The sequence below is a fragment of the Salmo salar genome, chromosome 12, assembly GCF_965601325.2.
Source record: "Salmo salar chromosome 12, fSalSal1, whole genome shotgun sequence".
Classification (NCBI taxonomy): Eukaryota; Metazoa; Chordata; class Actinopteri; order Salmoniformes; family Salmonidae; genus Salmo; species Salmo salar.
In genome coordinates, this window is record NC_138302.1 from 44,793,923 (window position 1) to 44,813,855 (window position 19,933).

The following is a 19,933-nucleotide window of genomic DNA, read 5'->3' on the forward strand; positions in this document are numbered from 1 at the left end:
GGTACAAAAGTATCTATATCCACAGTAAAACGAGTCCTATATTGACATAACCTGAAAGGCCGCTCAGCAAGGAAGAAGCCACTGCTCCAAAACCTCCATAAAAAAGCCAGACAACGGTTTGCAACTGCACATGGGGACAAAGATCATACTTTTTGGAAAAATGTCCTCTGGTCTGATGAAATAAAAATAGAACTGTTTGGCCATAATGACCATTGTTATGTTTGGAGGAAAAAGGGGGAGGCTTGCAAGCCGAAGAACACCATCCCAACCATGAAGCACGGGGTGGCAGCATCATGTTGTGGGGTTGCTTTGCGGCAGGCGAGACTGGTGCAGTTCACAAAATAGAAGGCATCATGAGGGAGGAAAATGATGTGGATATATTGAAGCAACATCTCAAGACATCAGTCAGGAAGTTAAAGCTTGGTCGCAAATGGGTCTTCCAAATGGATAATGACCCCAAGCATACTTCCAAAGTTGTGGCAAAAAGGCTTAAGGACAACAAAGTCAAGGTATTGGAGTGGCCATCACAAAGCCCTGACCTCCATCCTATAGAAAATGTGTGGGCTGAACTGAAAAAGCGTATGCGAGCAAGGAGACCTACAAACCTGACTCAGTTACATCAGCTTTGTCAGGAGGAATGGGCCAAAATTCACACAACTTATTGTGAGAAGCTTGTGGAAGGCTAGCCGAAACGTTTGACCCAAGTTAAACAATTTAAAGGAAATACACACAATTAGTATTTGGTAGCATGTGAACTTCTGACCCAGTAGGAATGTGATAAAATAAATAAAAGCTGAAATAAATCATTTTCTACTATTATTCTGCCATTTCACATTCTTAAAATAAAGTGGTGATCCTAACTGACCTAAAACAGGGAATTTTTACCAGAGTTAAATGTCAGGAATTGTGAAAATGTATTTGGCTAAGGTGTATGTAAACTTCCGACTTCAACTGTGTATCATTTTGAGAAGATTGACACAAAAGGATGTCCTATTTTCATTTCGTCCATAAAATAAAGTTTGCACTGTTACTTTAAATCAGTCAATAAGCATTGTAGCATCCAGACAAATCATTCCAATCAATCATACATTGTAAAGTTAAGTAACCCTTACAATTCATTCCCTTCATTCCTGCAATTCTACACATTTTGACATGACTATGCCATGTTTATATGAGTGAAAGTGACTAACGAAATGAATTGGGGCCCTGTGGAGGTCAGGGCCCCTGGCCATATGCTCTGTGTGCCGGTCGGCAATTTGTCCACGATTACTACAAGTTTTAGGTAGGCTGTCTAGACTAATTTCCCGTTATTCCACGAATAGAGTGCCTTTTGAGTAGTGTAATTTTTTCTATAATAACTATTTTTTTCACGTAATTGTATCCTTCTGTCATAAAGAGCATAACAAACATGTTTTCTCATCTCAAGAGGTGTCACGCCCTGATCTGTTTCACCTGTCTTTGTGATTGTCTCCACCCCCTTCAGGTGTCGCCCATCGTCCTCATTATCCCCTGTGTATTTATGCCTGTGTTTTCTGTCTGTCTGTGCCAGTTCGTCTTGTTGTTCAAGTCAACCAGTGTTTTGTCTCAGTGCCTGCTTTTCAAAGTCTCTCTTTTTCTCGTGCTCCTGTTTTGACCCTTGCCTGTCCTGACTCTGAGCCTGCCTGCCGTCCTGTGCCTTTGCCCCTACTCTGGATTACCGACCCCTGCCTGACCTGACCCTGCCTACCGTCCTGTACCTTGGCCCCACTACTCTGGATTATCGACCCCTGCCTGCCTTGACCCGTTGTTTGCCCGCCCCTGTTGTTACAATAAACATTGTTATTTCACACAGTCTGCACTTGGGTCTTACCTTGGTACCTGATAAAAGATTCAATTAAGCAAAATCCCACTGTGCAAAAACTGGTTGAATCAGCGTTTTTTTCCACATCATTTCAACCAAAAAATTAAATGTGATGATGTTGAAACAACGTAGAAAACTGATTGGATTTGCAAAAAGTCATCAATGTAAGGGAATTTCGTATTTCTTTTCAATCAACTTTTAACTTAAATCCAATGACATGGTGACATTTTTTTGTAGATTTCACTTTGAATACACACTAGTTGACAACTCAATCAAATGTAAATAAAAATAGACGTTGAACTGACGTCTGTGACCAGTGGGACGCTTATAAAGGTGACAATTAAAGTTACAAGGTTGACCATAACAGGGTTGACTGTTTCATCTTAAATCAACCATAATTCCCCATGTATGCAACAAGGAGGGGCAATTGAAGGAAAGCTTAATACATTTTTTTTAACTTGCTAAACATTTCTAGCCTATCTATGCATGGGTAACAGCATTGATGTGTTATGCTCAACTCGCTCAGTTTTCCACAACAAAACACCAGAAAATGTCCAAAAGAGTAAAACCAGCTCTCCTGTTTCTACAGAATAGTTTTACCATATAAAAAATTGTGTTCAGTTCACATTACGGGGTTGACCTTATACCTGAGGGACAATTATATTTTCATCACTAATCACAAGTCTAAGCTGTTGTGGCTCATATGGAATTGTTTTAAGATGGTCATACCATGGATCATTTAGCTATTTGATTTTGGGTATAAAAAATATACAGTGAGGGAAAAAAGTATTTGATCCACTGCTGATTTTGTACGCTTGCCCACTGACAAAGAAATTATCAGTCTATAATTTTAATGGTAGGTTTATTTCAACTGTGAGAGACAGAATAACAACAAAAAAATCCAGAAAAACGCATGTCAAAAATGTTATAAATTGATTTGCATTTTAATGAGGGAAATAAGTATTTGACCCCTCTGCAAAACATGACTTAGTACTTGGTGTCAAAACCCTTGTTGGCAATCACAGAGGTCAGACGTTTCTTGTAGTTGCCCACCAGGTTTGCACACATCTCAGGAGGGATTTTGTCCCACTCCTTTTTGCAGATCTTCTCCAAGTCATTAAGGTTTCGAGGCTGACGATTGGCAACTCAAACCTTCAGCTCCCTCCACAGATTTTCTATGGGATTAAGGTCTGGAGACTGGCTAGGCCACTCCAGGACCTTAATGTGCTTCTTCTTGAGCCCCTCCTTTGTTGCCTTGGCCGTGTGTTTTGGGTCATTGTCATGCTGGAATACCCATCCACGACCCATTTTCAATGCCCTGGCTGAGAGAAGGAGGTTCTCACCCAAGATTTGACGGTACACGGCCCCGTACATCGTCCCTTTGATGCGGTGAAGTTGTCCTGTCCCCTTAGCAGAAAAACACCCCCAAAGCATAATGTTTCCACCTCCATGTTTGACGGTGGGGATGGTGTTCTTGGGGTCATAGGCAGCATTCCTCCTCCTCCAAACACAGCGAATTGAGTTGATGCCAAAGAGCTCCATCTTGGTCTCATCTGACCACAACACTTTCACCCAGTTGTCCTCTGAATCATTCAGATGTTCATTGGCAAACTTCAGACGGGCATGTATATGTGCTTTCTTGAGCAGGGGGACCTTGTGGGCGCTGCAGGATTTCAGTCCTTCACGGTGTAGTGTGTTACCAATTGTTTTCTTGGTGACTATGGTCCCAGCTGCCTTGAGATCATTGACAAGATCCTCCCGTGTAGTTCTGGGCTGATTCCTCACCGTTCTCATGATCATTGCAACTCCACGAGGTGAGATCTTGCATGGAGCCCCAGGCCGAGGGTGATTGACAGTTCTTTTGTCTTTCTTCCATTTGCGAATAATCACATCAACTGTTGTCACCTTCTCACCAAGCTGCTTGGCGATGGTCTTGTAGCCCATTCCAGCCTTGTGTAGGTCTACAATCTTGTCCCTGACATCCTTGGAGAGCTCTTTGGTCTTGGCCATGGTGGAGAGTTTGGAATCTGATTGATTGATTGCTTCTGTGGACAGGTGTCTTTTATACAGGTAACAAACTGAGATTAGGAGCACTCCCTTTAAGAGTGTGCTCCTAATCTCAGCTCGTTACCTGTATAAAAGACACCTGGGAGCCAGAAATCTTTCTGATTGAAAGGTGGTCAAATACTTATTTCCCTCATTAAAATGAAAAACAATTTCTAACATTTTTGGCATGCGTTTTTCTGGATTTTGTTGTTGTTATTCTGTCTCTCACTGTTCAAATAAACCTACCATTAAAATTATAGACTGATAATTTCTTTGTCAGTGGGCAAACGTACAAAATCAGCAGGGGATCAAATACTTTTTTCCCTCACTGTATATAAAATAATTTGATAAAATATTGAATTGGTCCTTTACTACTTTGGCCCATAGAAAGGCATTGAATAACACATTCATAAATAGCAAAAAAAGAGGAGTAAGGTTTGAATGGTGTCTGTCCTATTTCCTGGATCACGCCAAGGTTCTTAGCACTCTGGGAGGGGGACACCATGGAGTTGTCAATCGTGATGAAGAGGTCTTGGAGCAGGCAGGCCTTCCCCAGGAGGAAGAGGAACTCCGTCTTATTAATGTTAAGTTTGAGGTGCGGAGTTATCTACCAGGCACGCAGAGATGCGTTTCGCCCAAGTTGTTGAGTGTCACCCGATATGACAGAGCCGAGTGACTTGGTGTATGAAGAGAATAGGAGAGTACATAGAACCGAGACTTGGTGGACACCAATAGAGAGTATGTGGTGCAGACACAGATCTTCTCCATGTCACCTGGTAGGAGTGGCCTGCCAGGTAGGATGTAATCCAAGAGTGTGCAGTGTCTGAGATGCCCAGCCCCGAGAGGGTGGAGAGAAGGATCTGATTGTTCATGGTGTCAAATGCAGCAGATAGATCAAGGACGATGAGAACAGAGGTGAGAAAGTCAGCTTTGGCCATGTGGAGAGCCTCCGTAAAACAGAGTAGAGCAGTCTTGGTTGAGTGACCCGTCTTGAAGCCTGACTGGTTAGGGTCATGAAGATTGTTCTGAGAGAAATAGCGAGAGAGTTGGTCAGAGACAGCACGCGCCATTGTTTTGAAAAGAAAGAAGGTATACCGTTTCTCAGTAAAGTATTATGTTTATCCTTAACCACTGATTCCTCATCTGGTCTCTTCTCTGCATCTGGGTCCAACCTCACCACGTCACAGCAAGCTTCTGCCAACAACATGGACCCAGCAGAGATCATCCAGATCAAGAATGTTGTAATCCACCAAGGAGCACTGCTGGAGCGACAGCAAGAACAACTCTTCCAGATATCAGAGACCATCCGGGCACTTACCGACTCCCTCCAACCACAGTCCAACCCCAACCCAGGAGGAGCCAATGCCCAAGTCTCATCACCCAGTGCTACAGGCATCGCCATAGTTCTTCCAGGGAACCTGCACCGGGAACCCAAGATCACAGCCCATGAGCGGTATGGCGAACACCCGGGAAGATGCAAGGCGTTCCTCACCAAGTGCTTTCTGGTGTTCGAGCTACAGTCTTCCTCGTTCCACACCGATCGGGCCATGATCGCCAACATCATATCTCTACTCTCGGGCAAGGTCCTGGCGTGGGAAATGGCGGTGTAGGAATAGCAGCCACCATCCTGCAGCTTCATATTAGCCTTCACTGCTGAGCTGCGATGAGTCTTCGCCTGGACAAGGGGAGATCCTGCCAAGCTGTGCAGTTACTACCAGTCATCATCTGTCACTACCCGCAACCCTCCACTGGGACATCTAGAGCCTCGCCACGTGCCCCTGCATTCATTGAAGACCAAGACTTCTCTTCTCTCCCTCCCGAATACTTCGAACTACGGGAGGATTTCAGTAAAAGGCAAGCAGCCACTCTCCCTCCTCATCGTCCATACAACTGCACCATAGAACTCATACCCAGCTCCAGCTCTCCCCGGGGCTGTCTTTACTCCCTCTCGATCCCTGAACATGCAGTCATGGACAATTACATCCAGGAGTCGCTGGAGGCAGGTTTCATTCACTCCTCAACATCCCCAGCTGGTGCACGTTTCTTCTTTGCTGAACAGGATCACGATTAAGAATCGTTACTTCCTACCCCTGATATCCACCGCCTTGGAGCTGGCCCAGGGGGCCCAATTCTTCACCAAACTGGACCTCCACAACGCTTACAATCTGGTGAGAATCAGGGAGGGAGATGAATGAAAAACTGCCTTTAACACCCCTAGTGGCCACTATGAGTACTTAGTCATACCATTCGGATTATCGAACACACCAGCAGTCTTCTAAGCATTGGTCAATGATACTCTTAACCTGTTGTGGATGGGGGCAGTATTTTCACAGCCGGGTGAAAAAAACGTACCCGATTTAATCTGGTTATTACTCTTGCCCAGAAACTACAATATGCATATAATTAGTAGATTTTGATAGAAAACACGCTAAAGTTTCAAAAACTGTTTGAATGGTGTCTGTGAGTATAACAGAACTCATATGGCAGGCAAAAACCTGAGAAGATTCCAAGCAGGAATTGGCCTGTCTGACAATTTGTAGTCCTTCTGTTGCATCTCTATCGAAATTAGTGCAGTTTTATCTAAAATGATTTACAACAATACACTCAAATCTAAAAGTAAATGGAATTAAGAAATATACACTGCTCAAAAAAATAAATGGAACACTTAAACAACACAATGTAACTCCAAGTCAATCACACTTCTGTGAAATCAAGCTGTCCACTTAGGAAGCAACACTGATTGACAATAAATTTCACATGCTCTTGAGCAAATGGAATAGACAGCAGGTGGAAATTATAGGCAATTAGCAAGACACCCCCAATAAAGGAGTGGTTCTGCAGTTGGTGACCACAGACCACTTCTCAGTTCCTATGCTTACTGGCTGATGTTTTGGTCACTTTTGAATGCTGGCGGTGCTTTCACTCTAGTGGTAGCATGAGACGGAGTCTACAACCCACACAAGTGGCTCAGGTAGTGCAGCTCATCCAGGATGGCACATCAATGCGAGCTGTGGCAAGAAGGTTTGCTGTGTCTGTCAGAGTAGTGTCCAGAGCATGGAGGCGCTACCCGAGACAGGCCAGTACATCAGGAGACGTGGAGGAGGCCGTAGGAGGGCAACAACCCAGCAGCAGGACCGCTACCTCCGCGTTTGTGCAAGGAGGAGCAGGAGGAGCACTGCCAGAGCCCTGCAAAATGACCTCCAGCAGGCCACAAATGTGCATGTGTCTGCTCAAACGGTCAGAAACAGACTCCATGAGGGTGGTATGAGGGCCCGACGTCCACAGGTGGGGGTTGTGCTTACAGCCCAACACTGTGCTGGACGTTTGGCATTTTCCAGAGAACACCAAAATTGGCAAATTCGCCACTGGCGCCCTGTGCTCTTCACAGATGAAAGCAGGTTCACACTGAGCACATGTGACAGACGTGACAGAGTCTGGAGACGCCGTGGAGAACGTTCTGCTGCCTGCAACATCCTCCAGCATGACCGGTTTGGCGGTGGGTCAGTCATGGTGTGGGGTGGCATTTCTTTGGGGGGCCTCACAGTGCTCCATGTGCTCGCCAGAGGTAGCCTGACTGCCATTAGGTACCGAGATGAGATCCTCAGACCCCTTGTGAGACCATATGCTGGTGCGGTTGGCCCTGGGTTCCTCTTAATGCAAGACAATGCTAGACCTCATGTGGCTGGAGTGTGTCAGCAGTTCCTGCAAGAGGAAGGCACTGATGCTATGGACTGGCCCACCCGTTCCCCAGACCTGAATCCAATTGAGCACATCTGGGACATCATGTCTCGCTCCATCCACCAACGCCACGTTGCACCACAGACTGTCCAGGAGTTGGCGGATGCTTTAGTCCAGGTCTGGGAGGAGATTCCTCAGGAGACCATCCGCCACCTCATCAGGAGCATGCCCAGGTGTTGTAGGGAGGTCATACAGGCACGTGGAGGCCACACACACTACTGAGCCTCATTTTGACTTGTTTTAAGGACATTACATCAAAGTTGGATCAGCCTGTAGTGTGGTTTTCCACTTTAATTTTGAGTGTGACTCCAAATCCAGACCTCCATGGGTTGATAAATTGGATTTACATTGATTATTTTTGTGTGATTTTGTTGTCAGCACATTCAACTATGTAAAGAAAAAAGTATTTAATAAGATTATTTCATTCATTCAGATCTAGGATGTGTTATTTTAGTGTTCCCTTTATTTTTTTGAGCAGTATATATAATAATCTTTTGAGCTCACAAGCAACAAAATAATCTATTATTATGGTGGGAGATTATATTACGGTTTTAAGTACCTCAATGGATCGTAAAGGAAATCATTCTACAAACTATCACCCTCAAGGAGATTACAAAGATCATGGATACATTAGAAATAGTTGTCACGTTCTGAATCTTCAAATTCCCTGTCATGTAGGAGCCAAGGCGCAGCGTGCCGGTAATTCCACATCTTTATTGAAGGAAAACCAAAACCAAAACAATAAACAGGTACGCAGCAAGAAACGTAACGCACTGTGCCGTTCACACAGAAATAACAATAACCCACAAACACAGGTGGGGAACAGGCTGCCTAAGTATGATTCCTAATTAGAGACAACGATTAACAGCTGCCTCTGATTAGGAACCATACTCGGCCCAAAACAAAGAAATACAAAAACAACAGACATACAACAGATAGAATGCCCACCCCATGTCACACCCTGACCTAACCAAACAGAGAAAAACGACTCTCTCAGGTCAGGGCGTGTACCCCCCCCCCCAAAGGTGCGGACTCCCGGCCGCAACCCTGAACCTATAGGGGAGGGTCCGGGTGGGCATCTACTCATGGTGGCGGCTCTGGTTCGGGGCGTAGCACCCACACGGCCCACTGATCCCCCCGCTTCTATGTCGCCGGAGGAACCAGACCGTGGATCAGCACCGGAGGCTCTGAACTGCCGACCGCCGCTGACAACTCCGGGCTGCAGGCCGCCGCTGAAGGCTCCGGGCTGCAGGCCGCCGCTGGAGGCTCCGGGCTGCAGGCCGCCGCTGGAGGCTCCGGGCTGCAGGCCGCCGCTGGAGGCTCCGGGCTGCAGGCCGCCGCTGGAGGCTCCGGGCTGCAGGCCGCCGCTGGAGGCTCCGGGCTGCAGGCCGTCGCTGGAGGCTCCGGGCTGAGGAGCGTCGCTGGAGGCTCCGGGCTGAGGAGCGTCGCTGGAGGCTCCGGGCTGAGGAGCGTCGCTGGAGTCTCCAAGCTGAGGAGCGTCACTGGAGGAAGAGTGCGAGGAGCAGGCACAGGACGTACTGGGCCTTGGAGGCGCACTGGAGGGCTGGCACAACCCGTCCTGGCTCGATGTTGACCATAGCCCGGCAAGGGTGGGGAGCTGGAATAGGCCGCACTGGGTTGAGCTGGCGAACTGGGGTTACCGTGCATAGAGCTGACGCAGGATAACCTGGGCCGAGGAGACGCACCGGAGACCAGGAACGCTGAGCCGGCGCACTCCTTCCAGGCTGAATGCTAACTCTAGCATGGCAGCGGTAAGGAGCTTGCACCGAGTGCACCAGGCTGTGAGTGCGCATGGGCGACACTGTGCGCACCACCGCATCACACGGTGCTTCTACAGTTACTCGCTCCCCACGGTAAGCACGGGGAGTTGGCTCAGGTCTTAACCTCGCCTTAGCCAATCTACCCATGTGCCCCCAAAACATTTTTTTTGCCACTGCCTCTCGGCCTCCAGTTGCTTGCCTAGCCATTCCTCCCAGTATCGCCGTTTCGCCCTCGCTGCCTCTATCTCCTCTGGCGGGCGGCGATATTCTCCCGGCCTTGTCCACGCTCCTGCCCCATCTAGGATCTCCTCCCAGGTCCACTCCTCTGAGCCATACTGCTTGGTCCTGCTCATCCTCCTGGAGAATGCACGCTGCTTGGTCCGTTGGTGTTGGGTAGTTCTGTCACATGCGTCGAAATGAGTAGACCAAGGCATAGCGTGTATAGTGCTCATATTTAAACTTTTAATGAAGACACTTGAACCAAAACAATGAAAGGACTGACAACAGTTCCGTAAGGTACACTCTGACAAAACGGAAAACAACTACCCACAAAACCCAAAGGAAAAACAGGCTGCCTATGTATGGCTTCCAATCAGAGACAACGATAGACACCTGCCTCGGATTGGAAACCATACCCGGCCAAAACATAGAAAACAAAACATAGAAATAGAAATCTAGAAAAAGCCCACATATAAACAGAAAACCCAAAACCACCCAAAACAACCACCTGTCACGCCCTGACCACTCTACTATGGAAAATGACCTCTTACAAGGGCCAGAAAGTGACAGTAGTGGTGTAGTCTACGGCGATACGGATATCACTTATTATTGATATCTATATTGATGTGAATCACACTGCTGCTCTCTCATTTAGCTATTTGCGCCGTACGGATTGTGGTTGTTGTGAATGGCTGTTCACAAATGTAAATGTGTATTTGAACCCAATAATGGTTGAATTCAAGAAGTTTAAGCTGCCTATCAATCATTGTTTTTGAAACCAGTGGACAGCCAGTGAAAAATGTGCTTGTATTGAACACGAAGGAGACAGAGAGCTGGTTTCAAGTGCAGGGCGCATCAGGTGTTTAATGAAAGGGACCATAGGAGGAGGCAGGTAGCTGAGTCCAGGGGCAGGCAGAAGGTCATACACGGTAGGTCCAAAAATGGCAACAGTACAGGCAGGGAGTAGGCAAAAGGCGTCGTGAGTGAGGCAGGCAAAAACTATCATCCAAGAAGGACGGGAAAAACCAGCGCTCCGAATAAGTGTCTAAAAACAAACAATACCTCACAGCGATGGGGTGCAAGGAACTGAACTAAATGACGGGATGATGACATGCAGGTGTGAGAACTGGGGCCGGATTCACATAACATTACTTACGAAAAAACTTAAGAAGCTGCTTAAGACAAAAAAAAAAGTTCATAAGATAGTTAGTTCGTAAATGCAATTCCTGAAAATGTTCTTAGGAATTCGTAGTTTTCTTAGGAACTTCGTAAATATCTTCTTATGTGGAATTGACATTAGTTACGCGCTTGAAACTAATAAATAAGCCTATGTGACAGGGATGATAGGATTTGGCCCACTATAATAAAGTGTTGATATTTACATTTTATTACATTAATTTTTTTGCTTTATGTCTCGATAATTAAAATGTTTTAGTTGGCTCGCGAACCCTTTATACACACAAAAAACTGTATTTTTCACATATTATAGCCAGACTAACGTTAGCTACTGTACATCAAAATCAAAAATGGATAACCAAGGAAAGCGCAATTAAAAACTTCAGCAAACAAGAGCTTGAAGTGATGGTGGAGGAAATAGCAGCCAGGAAAGGGTTGCTGTTGGGGAGACTTGATAACTGCGGTGTCACCGCAGACACCAAAAGCAGAGGATGGGCGAGAGTGGCCGAGTCTGTCTCTGCCATCGCGGGTATGGCAAAGGACAGTGACGCCGTAAAAAATAAGTGGTCCGACATCAAGTCGGCTGCTAAGAAGAAGGGAGCTGAGAGACCATTAATGTGGACCAGCTGGAGTTGAAGGTGTCGTACATGATAGGAGAGATGGTGGTAGAGGGACTGAGCAACCGGTAAGTTGGGTAGCTACCGTAGCTAGCCAACGCGTCCTGACCTTATAGCCAACAACATAGCTAACGACGTTAATGTTAGCTAAATTAGCCAAGTTCTTCTTTGCAAATTGACGAGATAACGCTAGCTATTTAACACTTCTAGAATATTGTAATATATTGGTCATTACTAGCTAGCTAGATAATGCACGTTTTATTTGTTTTCTTGATGTATTTAAATATCCGGTAACCAACTGTGCCTGTGGCGTAAGAAAACGTTCATGTTTACAAAAGTATTCATTCGTCTCAAGACAAGGGTTTAGCTGTCCTAAAGTTTAGTAAATTTCCAAGAAGAAATCCTAAAGCATTATTTTCAAGAATCCCATTTCTTCTTAACTTCTTTCTTAGGAAAAAACTTTAAAAAACCTTAAGAACATTTCCAATAACTTTATTGAGGAATAGCAACTTTGCTTAACTTTCTTTTAAGGAAAAAATGGCAGTTAAGAAGAAATTTCTTCTTATTAAGAAGGTTTTGTGAATCGGGCCCCAGGCGATTAGAATTCGGTGATTGGAATCTGGAGAGTGAGCTGGAAAGTGGGCTGCGTTCCAGGGTGTTTGGGAGTATGAGTTGGACGCAGACGTTACAGCGCTCTTGCAACAGCTGTATAGTGCAGATCCAAGCCTATGGAATAAAAATGGGGCTTTTATTGCTCAACCTAATTCATGCTGATAAAAAAAAAAAGAAATCCATAGGCCTAATGGACAGATGCTCAAACCTGCACACTTTTGATAGACTTAAAGGGGCAATCTGTAGTTGCTACATCCATTTTTGGATTTATAAATTATATATACACTACGTTCAAAAGTTTGGGGTCACTTAGAAATGTCCTTGTTTTAGAAAGAAAAGCATTTTTTTGTCCATTAAAATAACATCAAATTGATCAGAAATACAGTGTAGACATTGTTAACGTTGTAAATGACTATTGTAGCTGGAAACAGCAGATTTTTCATGCAATATCTACATACAGAGTACATTAGAGTGTCTAGTTTGAGAAACAGACGCCTCACAAGTCCTCAACTGGCAGCTTCATTAAATAGTACCTGGAAAACACCACTCTCCGCGTCAATTGTGAAGAGGCTTCTCTGGGATGCTGGCCTTTTAGGCAGAGTTGCAAAGAAAAAGCCATATCTCAGACTGGCCAATAAAAATAAAAGATTAAGATGGGCAAAAGAACACAGACAGCATCCCGGAGTCGCCTCTTCACTGTTGACGTTGAGACTGATGTTTCAGGTACTATTTAATGAAGCTGCCAGTTGAGGACTTGTGAGGCGTCTCTTTCTCAAACTAGTCACTCTAATGTACTTGTCCTTTTGCTCAGTTGTCCACCCAGCATGCACCCAGTATCAACTTCTAATTTACTATCTTGTGGCAGGAGAATTAGATTTTGGGTCATGGTTCATTTTTGGGGGGATTTGTGTGTGAGGTACAGTAGGGTTTTGTTTCAGTACATGCGCTTGTAGTTATCATTACCATGCATATAATCCCACCGTATAAATCAGGCAAGACAGTCATACTTCAACCACTTCTATCATAAGAAATCCCACGTGTAAAAACCAGAAGAATCATGAGTGAATTTAAAGTTTAAATAAAGTTTATTGTTGTCTTCCTTTTGAGATTTCAGATTACAACAAAGAAACAACAAGGCAATACGATAGAGTACAAAAATAAATTAGGACATAACAAAACAGAAACAGTGAAGACCTACACACATTTGAGATGTGAAGGGGTGAAGTACATGTAGATGGTTGGATCCATGGTACAGCAATGTTCACCTTTAACCCGCTGTACCAACATGGATTTACCATATAAGCATATGGCTTTGGATATTGTGCGTTAATAAGTTATTGTTAAATAACACAGACATCAGTTGTTTGGACTGCATCATATGCTTTGAAAACAGAGATGAGCAACTGATCAATTGGGACTACAAAGACTGTTCCCAGATATTCTTAAATTCATCGCTAATCTGTTTCAAGTGTAATTCACCTCTATTTTAACTAGGTAAATATGCTAATGTGACAGTGGAGGATTTCTGTTTTACAAGAGATTTAGAAAACAACTTTGAGGAAAATTTAAGTTCTCTACACAGCAGGTTTCTAAAGTGTCTTTTGAAAATGGCTAACTAGCTCTGTTAAATATTCTAGAATGATCTCTATTCTCTAGTCTGTGGAGGTCTAAGGGCTTTTGGGCTCAGAAGTGCCACATTTCTCTTTATCTCTCTCCGTCTCTATCTCTCCCTACATCTGCCTCACCCTGTGCTCAAGACACTCTAGCTGCTTGGCCACCTCATTGGGAAGATCGTCATTGACCTGGATGTCAAAGTAGGCCCTGATATCCTCCACCTCCTTTTGCCAGAAGTCCTTAGACAGACCAAACAGCTCCTCCAGGTTCACCTGGTTCTCCCCCAGGCCCTCCAGGTTCAGGGAGCCCTTGCAGGGCAGGTAGCCCACGGCGGAGGGCATGGCTCCGGCTTCTCCATCCAGCCTGCGGAACATCCACTCCAGCACGCGGATGTTGTCCCCGAAGCCAGGCCACAGGAAGCTGCCGGACTGGCTCTTGCGGAACCAGTTGACGTGAAAGATCTTCGGCAGCTTGGCTTTGGGCCGCCCGGCCATGCTCAGCCAGTGGGACAGGTAACGGCCAAAGTTGTAGCCGAAGAAGGGCCGCATGGCGAAGGGGTCATTCATGATCAACTTGCCTAGTGGATCGGAAGAAGAAGAGAGTTTGGTAAATATCATTCTTCAATTCAGCTCCATGTCATTTCCGCTGTCGTCTTGACATACGTTTCTAAAAGTTGCTTTAGTCATCAATGCAGCAGGTTACACTCGGGAGTTTAACTTACCTTTGTGCTCTGCGGCAGCTGTGGCTTCTGATCTCATGGTAGCTCCGACAAACACGCCGTGTTGCCAGCTAAAGGCCTCGTAAACCAGGGGGACACCTTCAGGTCTACGTCCCCCAAAGATGATTGCCTCAATTGGGACGCCCTCAGGGGACTCCCACTGGGGGTCAATGATGGGACACTGACTAGCTGGAGTGCAGAAGCGGGAGTTGGGATGTGCGCAGGGCTCTCCTATGGGAAGACAAAACAAGAGTGGAGAAAACATCAGTATACAAATCAAGGGAAGTGTGTTTCAAGTAGTGTGTTTAATGAAGAACCAGCCTTGTGGGGAACAGCCAGCCTTGTGATGACCAGCCTTGCGGAGACTTACCATCCTGGGATGTCCAGGGGTTGTTCTTCCAGGAGGTCACCGTGACTCCCTCAGGGAGTTCCTGGTCCATGCCCTCCCAGTAGACACCACCATCGCTAGTCTCGGCCACATTGGTGAAGACGGTGTTCTTGCAAATGGTTTCCATGGCGTTGGGGTTGGTCTTTGCTGAGGTTCCAGGTGCCACGCCAAAGAAGCCGTTCTCTGGGTTAATGGCTCTCAGGTTGCCTTCGTCATCGAACTTCATCCAGGCAATGTCGTCCCCAACACACTCCACCTTCCAGCCAGGGAGTGTGGGACTGAGCATGGCCAGGTTGGTTTTGCCACAGGCACTGGGGAACGCAGCTGCAATATACTTCTTTTGACCAGCAGGGTTAGTAATGCCCAGGATCTGAACAACAACAAAGAATAGTGCATTTTACATTTCCATTCCAGAAGTAACTGACAAATGTATAGATTTTTTGCAATGTGGAATTAAAACAATCAAGTGAAACCATGCTGTACTTGTGCACCTCAGCTGTTCTCACGGTACACTATGCACCTATTGGGTTATGTTTATTGTTACTCTGCCCTTACCAACATGTGTTCGGCCAGCCAGCCCTCCTCCATGGCGATGCGGGAGGCAATGCGGAGTGCGAAGCATTTCTTTCCCAACAGGGAGTTCCCTCCGTAGCCACTGCCAAAGGACACAATTGTTCTACGGTCAGGAATGTGGGCGATCAGGGTGAGCTCAGGGTTGCATGGCCAGTTATTGACCAGGGGCTCTGAGAGAAAGAGAGAGAGAGATATCTTAGATTTGAATGGATAACGGTAGTATTGTAGGACTTTATGCTTACGTACATTTTACATTTAAATATAACTGGCATTGAACATAAAAATTATGTAATTTGTTTCTTAGTTTTCAGAGTTTTCCATACATGTTGAAAGCATACCCTTGTGCCTGACTTACTTTTGAGTGGCAGGGGGCAGCCAACAGAGTGAAGGCAGCGCACAAAGTCTCTGTTTCCCAATGCGGTCAGCACAGCCTTGCCCATGCGGGTCATCACCCTCATACTGGCCACCACATAAGGTGAGTCAGTCAGCTCCACTCCGATCTTAGACAGGGGGGAGCCCACAGGCCCCATGCTGTAGGGGATCACGTACATAGTACAACCTAAAATAAAGAGGAGTGAACAGAAGTGATTTTAGGACACATGGTGCAGGTGCAGCTAGTGTATGTCCTTCTGGTAAAGCATTGTGTAAAAATAAATAAATAAAGATAGTCATCATATAAATATGCTCCCAAAAATATAAACACCATTAACATGTAAATACAAGAGAAGATAATGCTACTCTCAGTCTTAACATTGTTTTGTGTCAATGTACCAGTAATACAGCAAAACATCCCAGTTGATTTTAGACTACCTTTCATGCAGCCTGGGAAGCGCAGGTCCATAGCCTTGTCCAACTCCTCCTGAGACATCCAGCGCCCAAGCTGGCTGATCCCACCTGCTCGTGGAGACGGAACCGTGTCCCTCTGCTCCTGGGTCACGATGACCGTCTTGCTCTCCACGCGGGCCACGTCTCTGGGGTCTGTCCGGGCAAGCCAGCTGAAGGAGAGAAGAATAAAACAGAACATTGGATCAAGACTCATAATATGGCCACCTCTCACCATTGTCACATTGTTTTTTTCAAAGTTTGAAATGGAGGCTGTAGCTATAACTATATGTGGAGTGGTCAGCCCATAAGTTATTAGAAATAATATCAAAGTATATCGTACATATCCTTGTATATATGTGGTCATATGCCATTATAATACTAGAGCAACATTTGCAACATCCATTAAATATTATAACAGGTCTTAAACTTTGTCTGCCTCTTCATCATGCTCAGACCAGCACACTACACAACCACAGTTATCAGAAACATTCAAATATCTCAGGGTCCCCAACTCAACATGACATCTGTCCACTGAAACTGGATGGTGAGGTGACCTACCAGTTCTCATATTTGGTCAGCTTCTTGATCATGCCCTGCTCCTCCAGTTTGGCCAGGATGGTGTGGTTCTCCTCTTCAGAGCCGTCACAGATGTGCAGTGATTCGGGCTGACACAGGTTGATGTTAGTCTCCACAAACTCCTTGACGGCCGGGCTCAGTGCCCCCAGGTCCCCCTGGACAACCCGGACGCCTGCCTTGTTCTGGGACTGCAGCTGAGGAGGCATGGTTGGTTCTGTTGGCTGGAAGTGGATGTCACTGGAGAACTAGAGGAGAGAGGAAGGGATATGTTGAACAAAAAAATTGGCAGTTTGACCTTTCTGGTTGGTGTACAGTTGCCAAATAAGCCACACACCACAAAAATACTGGTATTGAGTGTTTGTCAGGAAAACATATTGTCCAAGATTCATTTTTATCTGTTCAATGGTACGATCACAATTCCATAATGTTACAATGAAGTATGATTTTTAATTTCCTCATATGTATTCAGAGTAGAGTGTAGATTATGAACCCATGGTCCTGAATAGAGACTGCATAATATTAATAAACAAATATATAAGTGGATGATTTATTTTACATGTGTTTGCATTTTAATAAAATATTCCTCTAAAACTAATAGAACTATTTTGTAGCAAAACAAGATGACAACATCTCCTTGCACCACGTCTCTTCACAAATGAAATGCATGGAAACAGGATAATGAAATCCTACAAAAAATATGATGTATAATATTGCAGTACCTTTTCTTCTTTGTTATAAAGAAGGAGTTAGCTTTGCCTCATCAGCTTAGTCTTGATGATGAGGTTTTGATGCTTGCTGTTCCCTGATGGGCTGTTAGGAGAAGTCTGTCTTTTTATACTTTGGGAATGTTTTGGGGGAAGGGATGACCAAAGGTGGCCCGTCCTCAAAGTTATTTGCATGAACTTATAATACCTTATGTTCAGCTCTTGGAAAACTCTTTGACAGTCCTCAGTGAATCATTAATCCTAAGAAAATACGTAGTTGGGGGAGTTAATCATTCAACTGAGCATCTTGTTCTTTCAAAGTGATAGTTGCACACAACCGTGCATCTCTCGAGTTGAACTTTGATCCATATTGCAAGTGATTCAACAGTTTTGCTCTGAGCATCATTTGGTGTGCTGATCTTTGGCTGACTCTTGCGATTGGCACATTGTGGATGTTTGCCAAAGATGGACAATGATCTAAATGCTGACACTGCAAGACTATAAAGGAACGTGCCGATCCTTGAAGTTCTAAAAATTCTGCATATTTTTGACATGTCAAAATAAATGTAACTTATAATTGTGGATGTAAATATGAAACATTTAATAAAAATTGTTTTTCACGTGCGCCGAATACAACAGGTGTAGACTTTACCGTGAAATGCTTATTTACGAGCCCTTTCCCAACAATGCAGAGTTAAAAAATAAGAAAGATTGTCTGTTGGAAAGCAGACTGAACCAGGTTTCTTTTAGGATTTCACCTGTGCTTAGCTCTATTCTTTTTCTTTTTATCCTAATAAATGCCCTAGTCTTGCCGATGACAAGCATACCCATAACATGATGCAGCCATGTTAACATGATGTGCTGGATTTGCCCTAAACAGAACGCTTTGTATTCATTACAAAAAGGTCATTTCTTTCCCACATTTTTTGCAGTTTCACTTTAGTGCCTTATTGCAAACAGGATGTATGTTTTGGAATATTTGTATTCTGTACAGGCTTCCTTCTTGTCACTCTGTCATTTAGGTTAGTATTGTGGAGTAACTACAATATTGTTGAACCACAGCCATTCAACTCTGTAACTGTTTTAAAGTCACAAATGTCCCTGAGTGGTTTCCTTCCTCAGAAAAGACGCCTGTATCTTTGAATTGATGGGTGTATTGATACACCATCCAAAGTGTAATTAATAACTTCACCATGGTAAGGGTAGGTAATTAAAGTTGAAACGTTATTAGAATTTGAGCACGTTTGTAAACTTGCTAGCTTAGCTAGCTAAACAGAAAATGTTAGGCTACCTTAATTCAACATTTTACAAAATAAATGTTATTTTTTATTATGGGATATGCCCAGTGGTATAGTGCTATTTGTTTAGGTGAGGGAGCGCAATACATTTTTTTATGATGTCGAAGTTTGCACTGACCGTTGAATTATAGAACATGCATAAAAGGCATCCTCCAATTGCAACTTCTGCCTATGCCCACACACATTGACTAAAGAAAATGTTAGATTTTTAATATCCTCAAACACCAAGTTAGGCATAGTCTACCTAATTTCAAAATAGGCCATCATCACTGTCAATCTTAGATGATAATGCTTCACGTTTTACCAATGAAACGTCCAAACTGCATCTCCATGCCAATCAATTGCTTGATCTCAATCAGTTTTATGGGGACATGCATTTAGATATTCAGTAATGTTATAGGCTGACAATGCTATGGTATTATTTTCGGTTCTGTTATGTAAAATGCAAATTAATCATTATGTTATCTTGCGAGACATTGATTCAGCTTTGATCTAACTTTACTAAAAAAGCACAAATCTTCTACTTGTAATAATAGTATTAAGAGATGAGTATGACTATTAGGCGTAGGCAACAGATCTTAATGACAGTTTAAGCAATTGGAGCTCCCGTCGTGGTACTGAAAGGATGGGATGGTGTTGTGGTGCTGAAGGACAGTGCTGACATTCAGACAGTTAAGGAACAAGTAACAATAATTTGCAGTATAGCCTAATAAGCTTACAACTATGTGGTATAGCTATTTGTATGCTATAGCCTAATGTAAATTCCAAATACAGTGCATTCTGAAAGTATTTATACCCCTTGACTTTTTCCACATTTTGTTATGTTACAGCCTTATTATAAAATGGATTAAATACATTTTTTTCCTCATCAATCTACACACAATACCCAAAAATGACAAAGCGAAAACAGGTTTTTAGAATTTTCATCAAATGTATTAAAAATAAAAGACAAAAATACCTTATTTACACAAGTATTCAGACCCTTTGCTATGATACTTGAAATTGTGCTCAGGTGCATTCTGTTTCGATTGATCATCCTTGATGTTTCTACAACTTGATATCTGGAGAAGGGTACCAAAAACTCTCTGCAGCATTGAAGGTCTCCAAGAACATAGTGGCCTTCCATTTAAGAATGGAAAAGATTTGGAACCACCAAGACTCTTCCTAAAGCTGGCTGCCCAGCCAAACTGAGCAATCGGGGGAGTAGG

The 19,933-nt window shown here is 44.3% G+C and overlaps 1 protein-coding gene across 1 annotated transcript; it reads right to left on the reverse strand.

The window, feature by feature from the left end:
* Positions 1-13,091: 13,091 nt before the first annotated feature.
* pck1 (phosphoenolpyruvate carboxykinase 1 (soluble)) lies at positions 13,092-17,518 on the reverse strand. The gene is made up of 8 exons (NM_001140449.1): positions 17,443-17,518; positions 16,706-16,968; positions 16,133-16,317; positions 15,678-15,881; positions 15,305-15,492; positions 14,732-15,119; positions 14,365-14,592; positions 13,092-14,220 (listed from the first exon to the last, which is right to left on the reverse strand). Exons 2-8 carry the CDS (start codon positions 16,927-16,929, stop codon positions 13,760-13,762), a joined length of 1,878 nt encoding a protein of 625 aa, NP_001133921.1. The 5' UTR covers positions 16,930-16,968; positions 17,443-17,518; the 3' UTR covers positions 13,092-13,759.
* Positions 17,519-19,933: the final 2,415 nt, after the last annotated feature.